The sequence below is a fragment of the Cryptotermes secundus genome, unplaced genomic scaffold (genome assembly GCF_002891405.2).
Source record: "Cryptotermes secundus unplaced genomic scaffold, Csec_1.0 scaffold44, whole genome shotgun sequence".
NCBI lineage: Eukaryota > Metazoa > Arthropoda > Insecta > Blattodea > Kalotermitidae > Cryptotermes > Cryptotermes secundus.
Window position 1 is genome coordinate 691764 of NW_019740383.1, and position 15998 is coordinate 707761.

The 15998-nt window shown below is 37.0% G+C and overlaps 1 protein-coding gene across 1 annotated transcript in view; it reads left to right on the top strand.

Moving 5' to 3' along the window:
- The window catches only part of LOC111872300 (microprocessor complex subunit DGCR8), a 28504-nt gene that overhangs the window by 9784 nt on the left and 2722 nt on the right, over nucleotides 1-15998 (top strand). The window contains exons 3-12 of the mRNA XM_023866022.2: nucleotides 505-609; nucleotides 2112-2254; nucleotides 3204-3330; nucleotides 6307-6445; nucleotides 6907-7022; nucleotides 7728-7871; nucleotides 10733-10938; nucleotides 12228-12328; nucleotides 13299-13455; nucleotides 14392-14586. Of these exons, the coding sequence (XP_023721790.1) occupies nucleotides 505-609; nucleotides 2112-2254; nucleotides 3204-3330; nucleotides 6307-6445; nucleotides 6907-7022; nucleotides 7728-7871; nucleotides 10733-10938; nucleotides 12228-12328; nucleotides 13299-13455; nucleotides 14392-14586 (1433 nt within the window). The remainder of the gene's footprint in view (nucleotides 1-504; nucleotides 610-2111; nucleotides 2255-3203; nucleotides 3331-6306; nucleotides 6446-6906; nucleotides 7023-7727; nucleotides 7872-10732; nucleotides 10939-12227; nucleotides 12329-13298; nucleotides 13456-14391; nucleotides 14587-15998) is intronic.

A 15998-nucleotide genomic window follows, 5' to 3' on the forward strand; every position in this document is an offset into this window, starting at 1 on the left:
ACGGGTGGACAGCTATCAACGAAGTAGAAGTTGATAATGACAGGGAGAGTGTTTTAGATGTTAAATTTTGAACTGGGTGCAGTGTGACAGCGACGTGAGTGTTATACACCTGATGATGGCCGTCTGAGGCCAAAACATGTAGTGTAGAGAGCAAGATCAAAGACACAAGAATATATTGTTTGCACTTGAGACGGAGGTTATATCATTTATCGTATGGAGTGCAACAGGATGCTTAAATATAATATTGTAGTAAAGGAAGTTTAAAAGGAGAAAATTTAACACTGAGATTATTGACGTGGGATTATTGAAATTGATCACCAAATAAGGAAAACCTTAAATTGAGTAGCTTTAAATGGGGGTATCATAATGTCATTGTAATATAAATTAGTGTTCCAGCATATGTGAGAAATGTATTACTTATGTATGCTGGAATGAATGTAATAGTACCATTAGAAAATGTAAGTTGACAGTAATGCTAAACATTACTATTTTATCTTGCTTCAGGTTTACCAGAGGAATTTAAGGGCAGAAGGAGGAAAAGTTTTGGCCAAAAAGATGGTGAAGATGCCAGCTCACAATATGAAGAAAAGGAGAAGATTGTGTTAGAAGGTATTTTGTTTATTTAGTATGGTTTTCCATTTCGTATATGTAATGGCAGAATCAGACTCTTGGCCACGTACTGAATTCAGTAACATGTATGTGAAACCCTGTACCAGATATACCATGGCATAGTCTGTCTGTGTAAGGTGTAACATATATTGATGTATTTATGGCACAGAGGAAGTTTTTGTGCTTCTGACAAGACCATGACAGTTTGATTTTTCTGCTGTACCAGATTCAAGAACTTGTAGTCCTTTTAACTTACTCCCCCTCTGCTTATCTGTAGCTGAAGACACATAGAAAGCTGACACATTATGAACCTTAACAGACAAAATGGAAGGTTGTACTCAGAATTTAAATATGGTGTACACATATTTTCCTCATGTATTCTTTGTGACTTTTCATACTTCATTGCCCTTTATGTTTGTCCTGTATTTAGAAGAACTTTTGAGTAGGTCCAGCCATTCTTGCAGAAAAGTCTATAGAAATTTCTCTCACCTTCCATACAAATTTTAGTACTTTTATTTCATGATGAATTTTAGAGTTTTGAAGCATTATATATAGGTTTCTATACTTTGCGTACTACTAGTGGATGCTTTTACAGCCTATAATCATACAAATCCCAAGTCATGATGTTTTATAATTTGTCATAAGAAGTCTAAGAAGACACAACAAAACACTGAGTGAAAGGGTATAAAAATATCAGTAAAAAAATGGTATTCTGTGTATTATGCATTTATGTATTAGTAATAATAATGATATAATAATAATATGGTGATGAAGTCTGTCTGAATCCTTGAAAGGGGATGATGTAAGTGGGTTGAGATTTTCCAAGAACCTTATGATGACATTCATTTGGTTAAGGGAGCAGTGCTTGCCTCTGTGGCTGTGTGCAAAGTTAACATATTGTGGCTGCAAACTCATGTAATTGCTAGACCAAGGGGGTGTGAATGTAGAGTAGGTGTACATCTGATATATTTACAATTTACAAATTTCGCAAATGATGAAGCTGTGAATGTGGAGGGTGTACTGTATGTTAAAGTCACACTTTCTCATGTAGATAGTGATTATTATTTGTGATTCAAATTTGATACATTGCTTACAGCTTCAAGCTTACTGTCTGCTGGGATGTGACATTGTGTAATCTGAAAGTTCATTACCAAAATTTTAGGGAAGCTCCTGCCTCCCACTTCAGTGTAATAGCATCATATCCTAGAAGACAGTTTCACCTCAAGTCTCATGTGCCTGCAGTGGGTTTTCATTTAAAAAAATTAATAGTGTTTTGAATATTAACTTGTAGCGGCTTTTTTGACTTGTCATGGTGAAACCTTGAATTATGTTTTTGGCAACAATGTGGGTTCAGATCTGTCTCCTCTCCCACAAATATAAACATGTCATCATGTAAAAGTGTCTTTAAAATTTTTTTCTACTCATTTTGGTATTTGAAAGTGACAGCTGAAAGTGATTTTGAAAATTTAACTTCTTAATTTGATTTATATATATTTTGACAGAAATAGGACACAATCACTTTGATGTATTACCAGAAGGTTGGGTTCAGGTGACTCACAACAGTGGGATGCCAGTCTACCTCCACAAACAGACCCGAGTCTGCACTCTATCTCAGCCATACTTCCTTGGGCCTGGCAGTGCTAGGGTAAGTGACCTTACTGCACAGTCCTCCATGTATTCAAGCACTAGCTCATAACTGACTCCATTCTTATTTTAAGATAGATTTAAGAATCTAATTACTTTCCAAATGACAGTTAAATATCATACTTCATGGTTGAGTGGTTAGGACTCCTTTCTCTTATGTTGGGAGGTCCTGAGCTCAAATCTCAGCCTGGAGACAAGCTATCCTGACTGAAGTTTTCATGGGTTTTCTCAGTCCCTCCAGGCAAATGATGGGAGAATATCTCAGACAACCACCACTTTACAAAGACAAAACAACTCCATCCAGTGTGACTATTGAAGTTTTTACTACTTGAAATCTTAAGACCCTTACATGTTTCGGTCCCTATAGACCATCATCAGAGGGACATCGATACTTCTTGGAAACTACCATCACAATGGGTGTTTTGAGTGTTAAAATACATATACATACAATGCTTGTAATGCACAGTATATACAAATCCAACTTTTCCACAACTACAGCAGCTTTCTTGGTATATTAAAGTTTTTAAAGTTTTAAAACTTTGTTATTTAAGTTAAAATTTAGAAACCAAGTAGGTTCGTGTTCCTACAAACCTATTTTAACACTCAAAACACCCATTGTGATGGTAGTTTCCAAGAAGTATCGATGTCCCTCTGATGATGGTCTATAGGGGCCGAAACATGTAAGGGTGTTTAGTTTTCAAGTAGTAAAAACTTCAATAGTCAAACTGGATGGAGTTGTTTTGTCTTAGTAATTGTTAGTGTGACGGACCAGAATGAAACAGATCAAATTAACCACTACTTTGTTTCACATTCTTGCCAATTCTTTAATTGTACAATTATTTGATGCTATTTCATTTATGTTATTGACAGTGTTGTTAAGTTTGTTGTATCAAATTTCATTTGAAGTTCATTGAGTATTGCTGAAGTTAAACTTCTTTCCTTTTTGGTAGAAACATGAAGTACCATTGAGTGCAATCCCTTGCCTGCAGTACCGGAGAGCTCTAGAGGCTGAAGCTGTAAACAAACAGCAAATATCTACTGCCAATTCTGATCCAGCAGCCACCAATATTGCAAATGGTAAGTGTAAAGAAATATTTCTTCAGTGATACAGTTGTTAGAGAAAAGTTTATAATTGTAATTGTTTCTTACATCCTGTCGTGTATTTAATCAATATTAGGGTTAATTTCACCGACCACAGAACACGTTTTTATTATTGTCACACTACATGTTTTGACCTCAAGAAATTAACCCTAATAAAGTTTATACTTATATGAATACTACTTGCACCTTTTTTCCTATATTTTTGCTTTGATAATGATTGTATGGGTTGCATTCAAGGCTTCCTATTGCTGAAGTTGATGTATTGCTCAGCAGCAGTGAAGTCTATGGCATAAATGAAGGAAGATAATTTTCATCAGTTCCATTTAACAATATGTTTCAAGACATTCAAACAAGCAGCTTTTGTGGTATGGGCACTGTCAGCCGATAATTTTATGGAAGACTGTGGCTTCAGAAAATGCCACATACTGCATATTGTGCTGTAGTGGCCAGTACTCCTGCTTGTTATTTTGGAGAGCCCATGTTCAAGCTTCATTACAGAAGTTTTCTTTGCTGACTGATGTTTTTCTCAGTACCACCAGGCTGATGCTAGGATAATGTTTTAAAATGGGTGACACATTCTTCTTCCATCATAACTATCATCCTTTACAATAGTTTGAGAGATTCCCATGTCGGTGACTGAACAGTTCTATCTCACGGGACGTGGCAAACCAGACCAGGCCACATGGCACCACATCTAATGAATCAGTTATTCATTATTATTTAGAATGGTCATTATACTGTAGCGTGTTTTGCTACTGAAGACGCCGTAGAGACTGTTAATTGGTTTATTCAACAACCTACAAGTCTCGGCTACAATTATTTATAACACAGTTGTGGGGTTTCACACTTTATAACCCTATTCGCAATAATCTATTCACACTGTTGCGGGGTTTCACAGTTTATAACCCTATTTGCAAATCATTTCACTCTATTATCAGTAGTCTACACGTTTTCACAGTACGGGAGCTATACAAGTGCAACTGTATCACACACTCCCAATTATTACTCGGTTATCACGAACTATCACTGATTCTCACACACGCGTCCATAACTTGTAACTATCTCGTAAACTCGAGAACTTGAGAACTTGAGAACTAACTGTGAATAGTCTTCGCTGCTCCTTATTTAGCCTCGTTCCGGACAACACAGAAAACAGTCATGTATAGGCACCACTGTTGTCTGGCGCCGTGTTGCTAGCAACGCTGTCGGGAGTTGTTTCCTGCTGTGTAGCAATGGCGGCATCCCGTGTTACATCACAGTGCGGAGGGGGGGACGGAGCGCTGACTCATCCGCCATGTCACTGCTGGGTAGGGAGGTGTTGTCCTCCATTGCGCAGCATGTCACAATACTGTTGGTGTTGTGATTATAGCTATCATTAGTAAGCTGCGATAGCCTAGTAGACAATCAGGTTGCAATTTCTGTTAAAGGAATATGGATTTTTCTCTTTACTACTCTGTCCAGAAAAGCCATGATGTTCACCCAGCTTCATCACAAACAGGGTGCCAATACTTTGCCTCCATATTCCCCTAAATTTTTATGCTGTGATGGGTAGGTATAGGGATAATATAAATTTTATCTTACCCTCATGAAGTTGAGGTTTATAGCTCCAGCTATGTTGCAGTAGCTACTTCGGTTCTCATTTTCTCCAGAGTGTGACAGTGTGTAATGTGAAACTTGTTACGTAGCTTCCTGTTATAATGTTGGTCCTGTTTGTGACAAAAACAGATTGTTTAGGGCTGTAATATACTGCTGCTGTTTTGTCTCATTGCATGATCAAACACTGGAATGTGTCCTGTGTGGCTTGCTACTGGTGACTCAGTATCTATGCAGTTCTGCAGTTCTGTAGCTCATATTGCATGACTTGTACACATGGAAGCGGGTACAGATATATGAAACCTTACAACTTAAATTTTCACATGCCTATACTGAATGCGTTTACCCTTTTAATTCCACAGATTACTCTACCAGCGTTACTGTAGGCATATTTCCAGTCATGTATCTTACCTGCTTCAGTGGTATTTTTGGAATATACATGCTGTTTAATTTTTTCTGCTTGGTATATCCTAGAAAACTTTTTGGCTGAATGCACATTTATGCAGTATTCTAATGTTTCTGTGAGCTGTGTGACAGTTTTTGCACACAGTCTCAGAAGATTGCAGCAACATATGGAGTCAATTGTCACAGTTTTCTATTTGCAGTAATGATGTATTTCATATTTTAGAGGAAATGTGCTGAATTCCAAGTGACCACTGAAGGGATTTAAAGAGGCCATGAATGCTTCTACTATGAACTCCTGAGGCTGCAGACATGTTGATCCAGATTGTAAATGTAGACTACTTTATCCACACTATATAGAAGGGCACCTCACTGTTCTTTAACATTTATCTTCACATTGGAATAGGTGTATACACTATTCCTATGACCTGTTTCATTCACTAGCCTCCAAATGTCACTGTTGAATGGTTGGTGGTACAGTGAAACTCCCATTTGGGATTTCTTTGGTAGCAGTGGGTGTGAATACTAGGCAGAAGGAAATCTTAAATTGAGGAATTTTAATGGTGAGGTTATTGTCTTGGAGTTATTGAACTGAGACTGAGTGTTCAGTGGAAAAATCTTAAATAAAGAAACATAAAATGAGAGATTTGAGGTTCTCATAGTAAAGAAAGGTAAAGTTGTCCCTGTGCATAACTAATTAAGCACTACACCATGAAGGCCTATGGGAGAGTGGATGTATAGATCCACATTTTCTTGACCTTGGCACTAGTTGGAGGTGAGTGGTCAGCTTCATGCCTCAGCTGTTTTACCCCCAGAGAAAGAGCCCATGGTACCCATTTGATAGGAAGTTGGGTGAACCCCAGAGCCAGTCTGGATGACGGGCACAGGCCAGAAAGCCTAATCCATCAAGGTAGAAGAAGATAGTAAGTAATGTGGTAATTGCTTTGATTTGGACAGGTGATAGGCCATCACTGCCAAGTGCCTGCATTGAGACACTACAGGAGAACAAAGCAACACAGTCATTGAATGCCCTCCAAGTGCGGGAGTACTGCCAGAAAGTGTTCCAGTTCAAAGCAATAAAGGTCCTCAGGTTCAAGTAAGTCTTATTAACATAATCATTGTTCTGAATGTTATGGCAGCTGGGAGTGTAAACTTCTCAATGCAAAATAGAGTGTTTCATGAAACAGATAGGAGAGGGAGGACTGGGACAAGAGCCCTGAGCTAAGAGCATGGTAAGGAGAACAATGTAAAGAATATACAACCTTTAAAAGAGTAATTCTCTGAGAGTAGAGCAGTTGGAAGAAATAATGGCTGTGTGAACCAGGAAAGTCGGGAGCAAAAGAAAATAGGGGACCAGTACCCTGGGAAAAGGGCTCTTTAAAGGAGCACTTATCTCTTTCTTCTATTTCTCCTGACTTTCTTGTGACTGAGATATTGTGGATATTTTCTGCCCAGTAACCTAAGTTGTGTTGACAATATAAGGGTGTAAGATAAATGTAATGGTGATGTCATTGCAGAACTTAACTCTGGTATATGTAAGTTCTGTCTTAATTTCAGGTCATGGTCAGACAGAAGGCGTTTCACGAAACAAAGAAAGCACCAAAAGTTACAGAGACCAACATTACCAGAAGGAACCAAACTAATCAAATTTCCTTTGCCTGTTCAAAACCAAGGTATACCAATGTGATCAAAACTTGTAAAGGAAAAAGAAACTGGTCTGGTAGTTACAGAATTTTCTAGATTGTCCATCCTGGTAAAGGCAAAAAGATGCTTGAATAGTGAAAATGTGAATGATCTAAGATATTTTATGCTTCTCTGTCACAACACATCACAGATTACTTATGCCCAAGATATGAGCTTGGACTACTGCTAGTTTCATTGAATGTGCTGATTTTGTTAAGGCTCTCAGAGACATCATAATGCTATAGCCAGAACAATTTTTGATTTGAGGAGGTTGTCCTAATATCAGTTGGCTGTCTCTACCTCTGAGGAGCTGAAGATCTGTATTCTGTGTCTGTCCAGAGGTGAGCATTGTCACAGTATGTGGTAGGAGGATTCTTCCTTCTGTATACCTTTCCTGTATATGGCACTTTCTTCTAGGTACATAATGCAGAGGTGCCATCTCATTGTATAGTGGTCAGTCAGCAACCCTGTTGCCAGCCTACTGTGTTTCTTGTGCAAGGCCAATGGCCCCACTTCATCCAAAGGCCCTTCAATGTAGAGCTTTGACTGCTTCATACCTGGTTCAGCAGCTCCATTGATACAGTGCACTTTGTTTCTTGCTTAGAGCTATATGGTTTTTTGAAAGTGGACTTAATGGAAGAACATGCTGCATGTTCAGAATGTATTGATATTTCATTTTTTTTTTTACTTTCCAGACAGTGGGAAAGGGCATCCCAATATACGTGGACCAAAAAAGGAGTGGATAATGAACCCAAATGGCAAGAGCTATGTGTGTATCCTTCATGAATATGTTCAACATGCACTTAAGAAACAGCCATCATATGAGTTCAAGGAGCTAGGTAATTCAAATTGTCTATTTTGTGTATTTGTGCCTCAAAGAAAATGGAAGTTGGTAAGTACACACATTAAAATATGGAGAACAAAATTAATGAAAGTTGGAGGCAACAGGTTCTTCTGTAAATTTGGTAACTACCTGCAAGACTACATCGTATCATAACCCAGAAAACTGCAATCAAAATTATCGAATTTTCGACTCATACACACGTTACACCATTAACTGTACATGCTAGTGTCACAGTTATAATTTTAGTGTGTATGAATACAGTAGTTGGCACACTTGATGCCGTGGGGTGGGTGGGACAAAGGCTGAGCTCTCACATCCCCCTGTAACTTGTCCACTTGTTGACAGATCCTAGAACATGGAAGATGTGAAACTAGATTGGTGGAAATACATAACAATGAGGGTGGGAGGAAAAGGAAAGCGTTTATTACAAAGTTACATCAGAAACATAATATTATTATCTGTTGGTGACTACACATTGGGTTTGGATTGGTAATTGGATTTATTGAACACTTTTACTAATAACTACAAATCATTATGATTGAATCCATGAAATGATAGATAAATGTAAATTATAATGGTCCTACTAATTTACACACTCCAAAGATCAGTGTAACTACAGCACACACAAAGTCTTCTGCATCTTCACTAATTGTTGCTTGGTAACAGCTTCTAACATTGCAGTTTCTTCAGCTTACATGTACATATATGTGCCAACTGGTGTCCATCTAACAACTAAACTCATGACTGAACTGCAACTAACTGGCTTGTCCTATTGGCCTTTGTTATATGTACTCATATGTCCTTGGAACGGACTTCATAGACAGCATAGACCACATAGAAAGCACTGTGTCATAGCTGTTGTTCAGCAATGGCCCACATGTTTACCAGCCATTGTGTAGCCACTTCAGAGTGTGACAGGAAGTTGTTGAGTGCTTGATAGCTGTCCTGGGTTCAAGTTCTTTTGACTAAACATTGTGGCAGGTCCTAGCAAGAAGATGCTTGTAAGTGATGAGGTTTTTTATGAATATAGTGGTATTTCAGAGAGTGAATATAGTAGTGATAGTGAAATAAATGTGAAAATTTTGTTAGGAAGTGAACAAAGTGTCAGCTCTGATGGAGCAGAAAATGTCACTGACAAAAGCAGCATGCAATCTGATGTATGAGCAAATTCAGGTGCTGAGGAACTGCAATTTCCACGTACTGGCAAGCCTGGCATAAATGTTGATTTAGAAGACCCAAGTAACCCACTGGAATATTTTCAGTTTTTTTGTATGCCAGACACTGCAGAAGCAATAGCCAGAGAAACAAATCGGTATGCCCCAAAATTTTTCTAAAACGTACCTAATCTAAAACTAAAATCTAGGACCCATCACTGGGCTGGTATTGAAAACTACATAATTATAAAATATTCACAGTATCTGCCCTTTGAGTTGCAGCAATGTTTCCGGTGGTCTAAATGTTTCAGTGATGATTTCATAGCCTGTAAAAAATAACAATTTTGCAGTGATGTCTGGAAGAACTGTTCAGTTCATTCATCCATACTAGCCTTGAGGTTGCAAGAGAAGTACAACTTTTAAGCCCGTACAGCAATAAGAAACTCTGTATATCAATGAGATATTCATAATATCACTAGATGGATGTGTCAGCCGAATCTTATGATTGTGTTTTAATTCTTAACACCAGACGCCAGTCAAGAATGCATATATTGAATATGCATGACTCAGGCATATGTGTGAGATCATGCAGTCTGAATGGAAATGAAAGTCAGTGGTGACAATGGCATTTTTTTTGAGAGCAAAGCCAAAAGTATGGAATTTTGCTAAAAAATTATATAAACTTTAATGTAAGGGCTATAGGAATGAAAATAAAGGTACATGAAGTTTGATAATTGTTCTATCAGAAGCTTTTGTTTATTAATTTTATAACAACACACAATTGATATATTTCATATTAAACAGGGAGAAAAAATCATAAATTTAATCGGCACAATGACAAATGTAAATGTCCGGGGAATTTAATGTGCCATTGTGAGAGAGATAAGAATGTGGAAAAGAACCACTTGACTGGTTAAATAAACTGCAGATGGTGAGCCAAGAAATCTGTACACATACTTGTGAATTATGTCTGTTAATCAGGATATTATCTTTTTGCCTCGTATTATTGTAAATGTTAGATAGTTAATGTGGGTGATCTTCATTGTGTGGCTTGTGTGACTTTGTGTATATGTTTGGTGACTATTTCCACAGCCTGGGTCTGTTGCCTGTATGGATGTTTATGGAAAGTGGAGGATGTGTATGTATGTATATGATGAGTCCTGTATCAATGTTTATGGGAAAATGAAAGAAAGAAGAAAAGATAATTGGTCATAAGTGTGTAAATTTATAATGCATTTAATTCAGTTAACTTGGGTAATTTGAATGAAATTGTATTAATTTTAAGTTTTTATAGTAATGTTCTTTTTAAATTATGTTTATTAATTATAATTGTAATAAGTTTTTTATTCTATTATCTATGTTAATTGACTAATGTATGTGATTTTAATTATGTAACTTATGTAATTTATTATATATATCTGGACACATCTATTATCAAAGGGACTATTTCCACATCCTAGGTTTTTTACCTGTATGGATAGTTGGAAAATAAAGGAAAGGAATAAATGAATGAATATTTGACTAGGGAATGAACTCAGAACCTTATAAATGAAAAACAGTGTCTTCTTACTCCAAGACCACCATGTCCCCTATTGATTCACTTTATATGTCCCATCCATTTTTGTCTGTAATCCTGTATGTCATTGATTAAGGAAACCTGTTCCATACATTCCTAATGTAAAATATTGTGAATTATTTACAGAGAATGCTGCTACCCCATATGCTGCAACAGTGACAATTAACTCTATGCAATATGGAGTTGGATATGGGACCAGTAAAAAGCAAGCAAAGTCAGAAGCAGCACGAGCAACTCTTGAGATTCTAATTCCAGAAATGAGGGAGAAGATACAGGAAGATAAGCGAGTTGGGGCTCGTGGAACCAGCAAGAGCCAGGACACAGATCTCTCAGTGAGTGAGATCACACAGCCATTTTAATCTGTGGCAAACTTACTGTTACAGGGATTGTGGTTTTCTGGGATGTGACGCTGACAATTGAATATACTGCCATTGTCATGTGAATACATTCTCTCGTTGATGATGTTTGTGATTGATAATCAAACTAAATTTTGTACAGGTTTAGATGTTCGTGGTTTGAATACAAGAAATCGAAAGCAATTATATTTGCCAAACTCGAATCTTTCTGCTTTTCAGAAAGGTACTATGTTTACCAGTATTAAACTATTCAGCAGATTGCCCATAACCATTCAAAGTCTTAAAGAGGATAGAATTAGTTTTAAAAATAGGCTGTCTTTATATCTTACGAATAATACCTTTTATTTACTTTCTAAATATGTGGAGCATAACATAAACAGTTAGTTTAATTATTCTGTTATCTGTGTTTGTTTAAATTTTTTGTATTTTTTTTTTGATGACCTTCATGTCCATTTGGTTTGGACTTATGAAATGAAATGTATGTATGTGGTAAGTTGGCCCCCCAGGAAATGGTGGCAGCAGGTTCCTCCAAAACAGTGGTACGAATCTACCAAAATAACTGTCATTACATCCCAGAAAACCATAATTTTCAAATTCACCACAATGAAAATGTCAGATCTCTTATTGTATTCTGTATGTTAAAGAGAACAGTTTTTGTGGACCAAAACATGGCTATGAAAATGCTGCCTTCATCATTAAATAGACACAACTTAAGATTTTTTACTAGTTTATGTTAATTTATGGTAAAGTAAGGTGATTTTCACATGTTGTTTAGATTTGCACAGTTTTTTACAAGCATCTATCAGATTTAAGACAGTATTTATGCTTTTCCAATTACCCAGATGCTACTTTAAACATAATATGCATATGTTCTAAGAGTGTTTTAGGAGACATATCCCAGTTCTGTCCCACATAAGATTGCAATTGAAATACTTCTTGGCCGTTTCTGTGAGAGTGAAAGTGTTAGGGTTACATGACTTTTGAATCACTCTATGTAAGGATAGTTTATCAGTCAGAAGTCATGCACATTCAAGTGTGAGCCTCATATTTTTTTTAATGTTTCTTGTTATAATCCAGTTCTGCTTCTCTTACTTTGTTCTATGTCTCTTGGGCTCTTTTATGTTGTTTATTTTATTGGATTGATATTTACACAGTATATGACATACCTTCATTTAGTAGATATGATATGAATTCAAACTTCATTTGAATCTCTTGTCTCAATCATCACTGGTTTTTGTATTACTGTTAGAAATTTATGTTTGCAGTTCTTTGATGAGATTAAGATTGAGGATCCTCGAGTAGCAGAATTGTGTGCAAAGACTACAGAACCATCACCTTATGCTATTCTCCTGACATGCTTACAAAGGTAACAGTTCGTTTTGTATAGTCCACTTTGTAGATCAATGTACTCTTGGTTATCAAAAACTGATGGGATGAAAAAATAGAAAGAAAAGAAGTTGGCAAAAGTGGATGATTTATAACAGTTTCTGTATTTCTTAATAGTATTCCCCTAGAACAAAATCTTAATTGTAAATTATAATACCACTATACTGTATTTCTCACAGGACCATTTCTCTTATGACATGCACCAAAACACCATACTGGCATTCTTTTTCATAAAGTACAAAAATATGTACTTAAATACAGTAAACACCAAGTTTTTTGGTGTCCAAGCATCCTGAATTCTCATACACCTGACAAAAATCAGAGAAAAATTTGCCATTTTCATATAGTTACTTCAAAAACAAAAGTTTCACCTACCACATGGTGCTTCTCCGAGCCACCACTAGCAGTTTTGCTGATCATTCTCCCTCATACAGGTGTCAGTACAGTAGAGGCCAGTTGAATTTGTGATCATGTTACATCATGTCTTAAATGCCACCAGTCAATCTGCTGTGTCACATAGAAAGACTCACATGCAAGAACAAAAGCAGAAACATAAACCATATTGTTTTGAAATAATATTGGCATTCTGCAAGAATTTTTCTCATGCACCCAGCAGATTCATATAACTGACACAACCCATTCCCCATACATGCTGGATAGTGGGGAGTTTTCTTTAATAGGCTGTGATGAGATAGTAATAGAATTGGTTAACTTGAAAAGGGAACATGTCCAGTGGCTGAAAACAAGACATGTTTTGTTTTCCACCTAACCAGTTTAGTTGTATTATTATAGCTTTTTTAGAAGAAGTCACAAGATTGAATAGCATACCTTTACTAGTATGAATAATTCAGGATAAATTTGGATAATAATAATAGAATATAGCATTCTAGAGTGAAAGTTGTTGTGTGACATCATGCAGAGTGTGTTTAAAATAGAGAATGGTATTTCAGGAACTTTGGTCTTGGTGAAATGCACATCAAATATGAGGTTAATACACTCCGCCACCAGAAAAATGAGTTTACCATGACAGTTGGTAGACACAGGGCCAAAGTGATCTGCAAGAACAAACGTGATGGAAAACAAAGAGCATCTCAGTCCATTTTACAAGTATGTGATTTGATTAGATTTGTAGCTCTTTTGTGTTTGCCCAATTCACAGTTTGTGTACATTTCAGCTGTTACATATAAAGTGGGTGAAATAATATAAAATACTGACAGTAATCTGAAGTATATATAGTAATATTCTTATGATCTGGGAACACAGTTGAAATCAGTAAATTCTTAGTTTTAGCTGGGATATCTGAGTCAATATAGTGACTAGGTTAATGGCTGGTGATCAAGGAATCAGAGTCCCATTCCTGGGAGAGGCAAGAGATTTTTCTCAGTTCTGCAATATCCAGAAGGGCACTGGGGCCCACCCAGCATGCTGTCCCATGAGTGCAAAGATACTTTCTCTGGAGGTAAAGTTTTGGGGGCATAAAGCTGATCATTCACCTCCATCTAGTGACAAGGCTAAGAATGTATGAAACAAGATCTCCACTCCTCTGTGTCTTCATGGCATGGTGCTTAATTAAACATACAGTAAAGTTTATCTGACTTGTTAATTGGAAACAGACTCCTATGGTTTGGTCCTATGGTTACGTGCCGGCCGCCCTTTACTTCCCAGGAAAATTATTTAATTAATTCCTGGTACTCATTTCTGTTAGAGGCTGAGTCAACCCCAGACCATAGTGCGGCTGGAACAGCTCTTAACAGAATTTAGTTTAAATATAACATGACTATTTTTTTTCTGCATTACAGAATTTGATATCTTATAAATAAAACTTAATTTCTTGTGCCACATACAGTTTGCTTCTGCCATGTTTATGTTGAAAGTTATTCAGTTTTGAAAGTGCACAATGACTTTATAAATATGTTGTACTATCTTTCAGAGTGAAATGACATGCTATTTTGAATATGCATTATAAGATTTTCACATGGGGAGTTTTCTTCCATCAAATATTTGGTAATATGGACAGAGCTTAAGACTTATTTACATTGATAGGCCCTGCATCCTCACATCACAAGCTGGGGATCACTGCTCCGGATGTATGGTAACCGATCTGTGAAAAGTATAAAGGAAAAAAAGCAGGAGGAGCAGGAAATCACACTGTTACAGAGCAAAGCCTCAATCAACTCACCCAACTTCGCTATCCTGGATAAACTGAAGTCTGAGATGAAGAAACTGAAGGAAGTAAAGGTAGGGTGTGCACTTCACATAATATTGTGTTATAGGTAAGTTATCTCACTTCATGGGTCAAATCAATGGCTTGTGGTGAACATAATTCAGCTGTAAATGCCTTGAATTTTGAACTGAAGGAAAAAATAGAAATTTGAGGTAGAATATGGTTGAGCTCTCTGTCAGTGTAATCTGGTCTTCTCAAGCCATATGTCTATTTCACTGTGTTTCTGTGCGGATGCTATGTAACCATGACTTCTGTAGGACAAAAAGCGATTTAAGTTCATGTTACATATTAAGTGACTACAGACAGGTTTGGATTGGTAATTGGATTTATTGCATTAATCATAACTACAATCAAATATGACAGTTTCACAGATCTGCACACTTAACGAATCATTACAGCATGCACTGAGTCTTCTCAGCCTGCAGTGTCTTCAGTTGTCAGCTGGTAACACTCCCAGTCCCATGGATCACTCATCTTCTTTGTTCCCTGGCTTTGGTCTTCGTGGGCTGATGCCTGTCTTACAATTCAACTAGCCATTGCCTGGTTACAGTCTTCTAACAAGAGCTACACTTATACACTCACTGCTCATGAACTGCACTCCCTAACTGCCCACTCAAGACTGCTGATCTGCCACAGGCCTCCTTCCTCAGACTGGGACTGTCTTGGACTGCCTGTCTTCAAACTCTACTCAGACACCTCCATCTCCCATGCCTTCACCAGGGGCCAATAGTTTCATAATGGCAGCTATTCCTCATTATATATAGTCTTGGCATGGACCGCACAGAAAACAATGGACATTGCTTAAGAAGAGGGATGCTGTGCTTCTGCAATGATGCTAGACCCATTTCAAAAACCTTTAGAAATGCACACCAATAAAACATTTAAACTAAGTTCAAGGTTACAAAATATTTAAGTCTATCTATATGGTCTATGTCCAGCATCCTAGTTCTTTACATAAAAACCTCAGCATTTCTGAAATGGGTTCTGTTTCTGTGTCTAGGTGTAAGAGGTTATAAAGAATTCGTAGTCTCTTGGTCCCTTGGTAGGGTTGCTATTATACCCTGGAAGGTATGAATGTATTGGTGTGTGACAGTAACTCTCCCAGGGCCCAACATAGTAGGAATTTTTCATGTCACCTCCACTCAAAGACAGAAATAGAACTCATGTCCAAAACATGTTTCTTTATAAAAATCTAGGCTTCTGAACAAGTCCAAATAAATAATAAATTAATGTCTTTGTTAACCCTTTGACGTGGTCATTTAAATTCCGCGGCCGCGGCTCCTGCGGTAATATATTCAGCCGGCCATTTAAATTTTGCTCGAAAATTATTTATTCATCATTGTTCTTAAATTCTATGAGATAGGAACATGAAACTTTCACTAAAATGATCTTAAATGGTGGTTTTATAACCTTACCTTATAATATG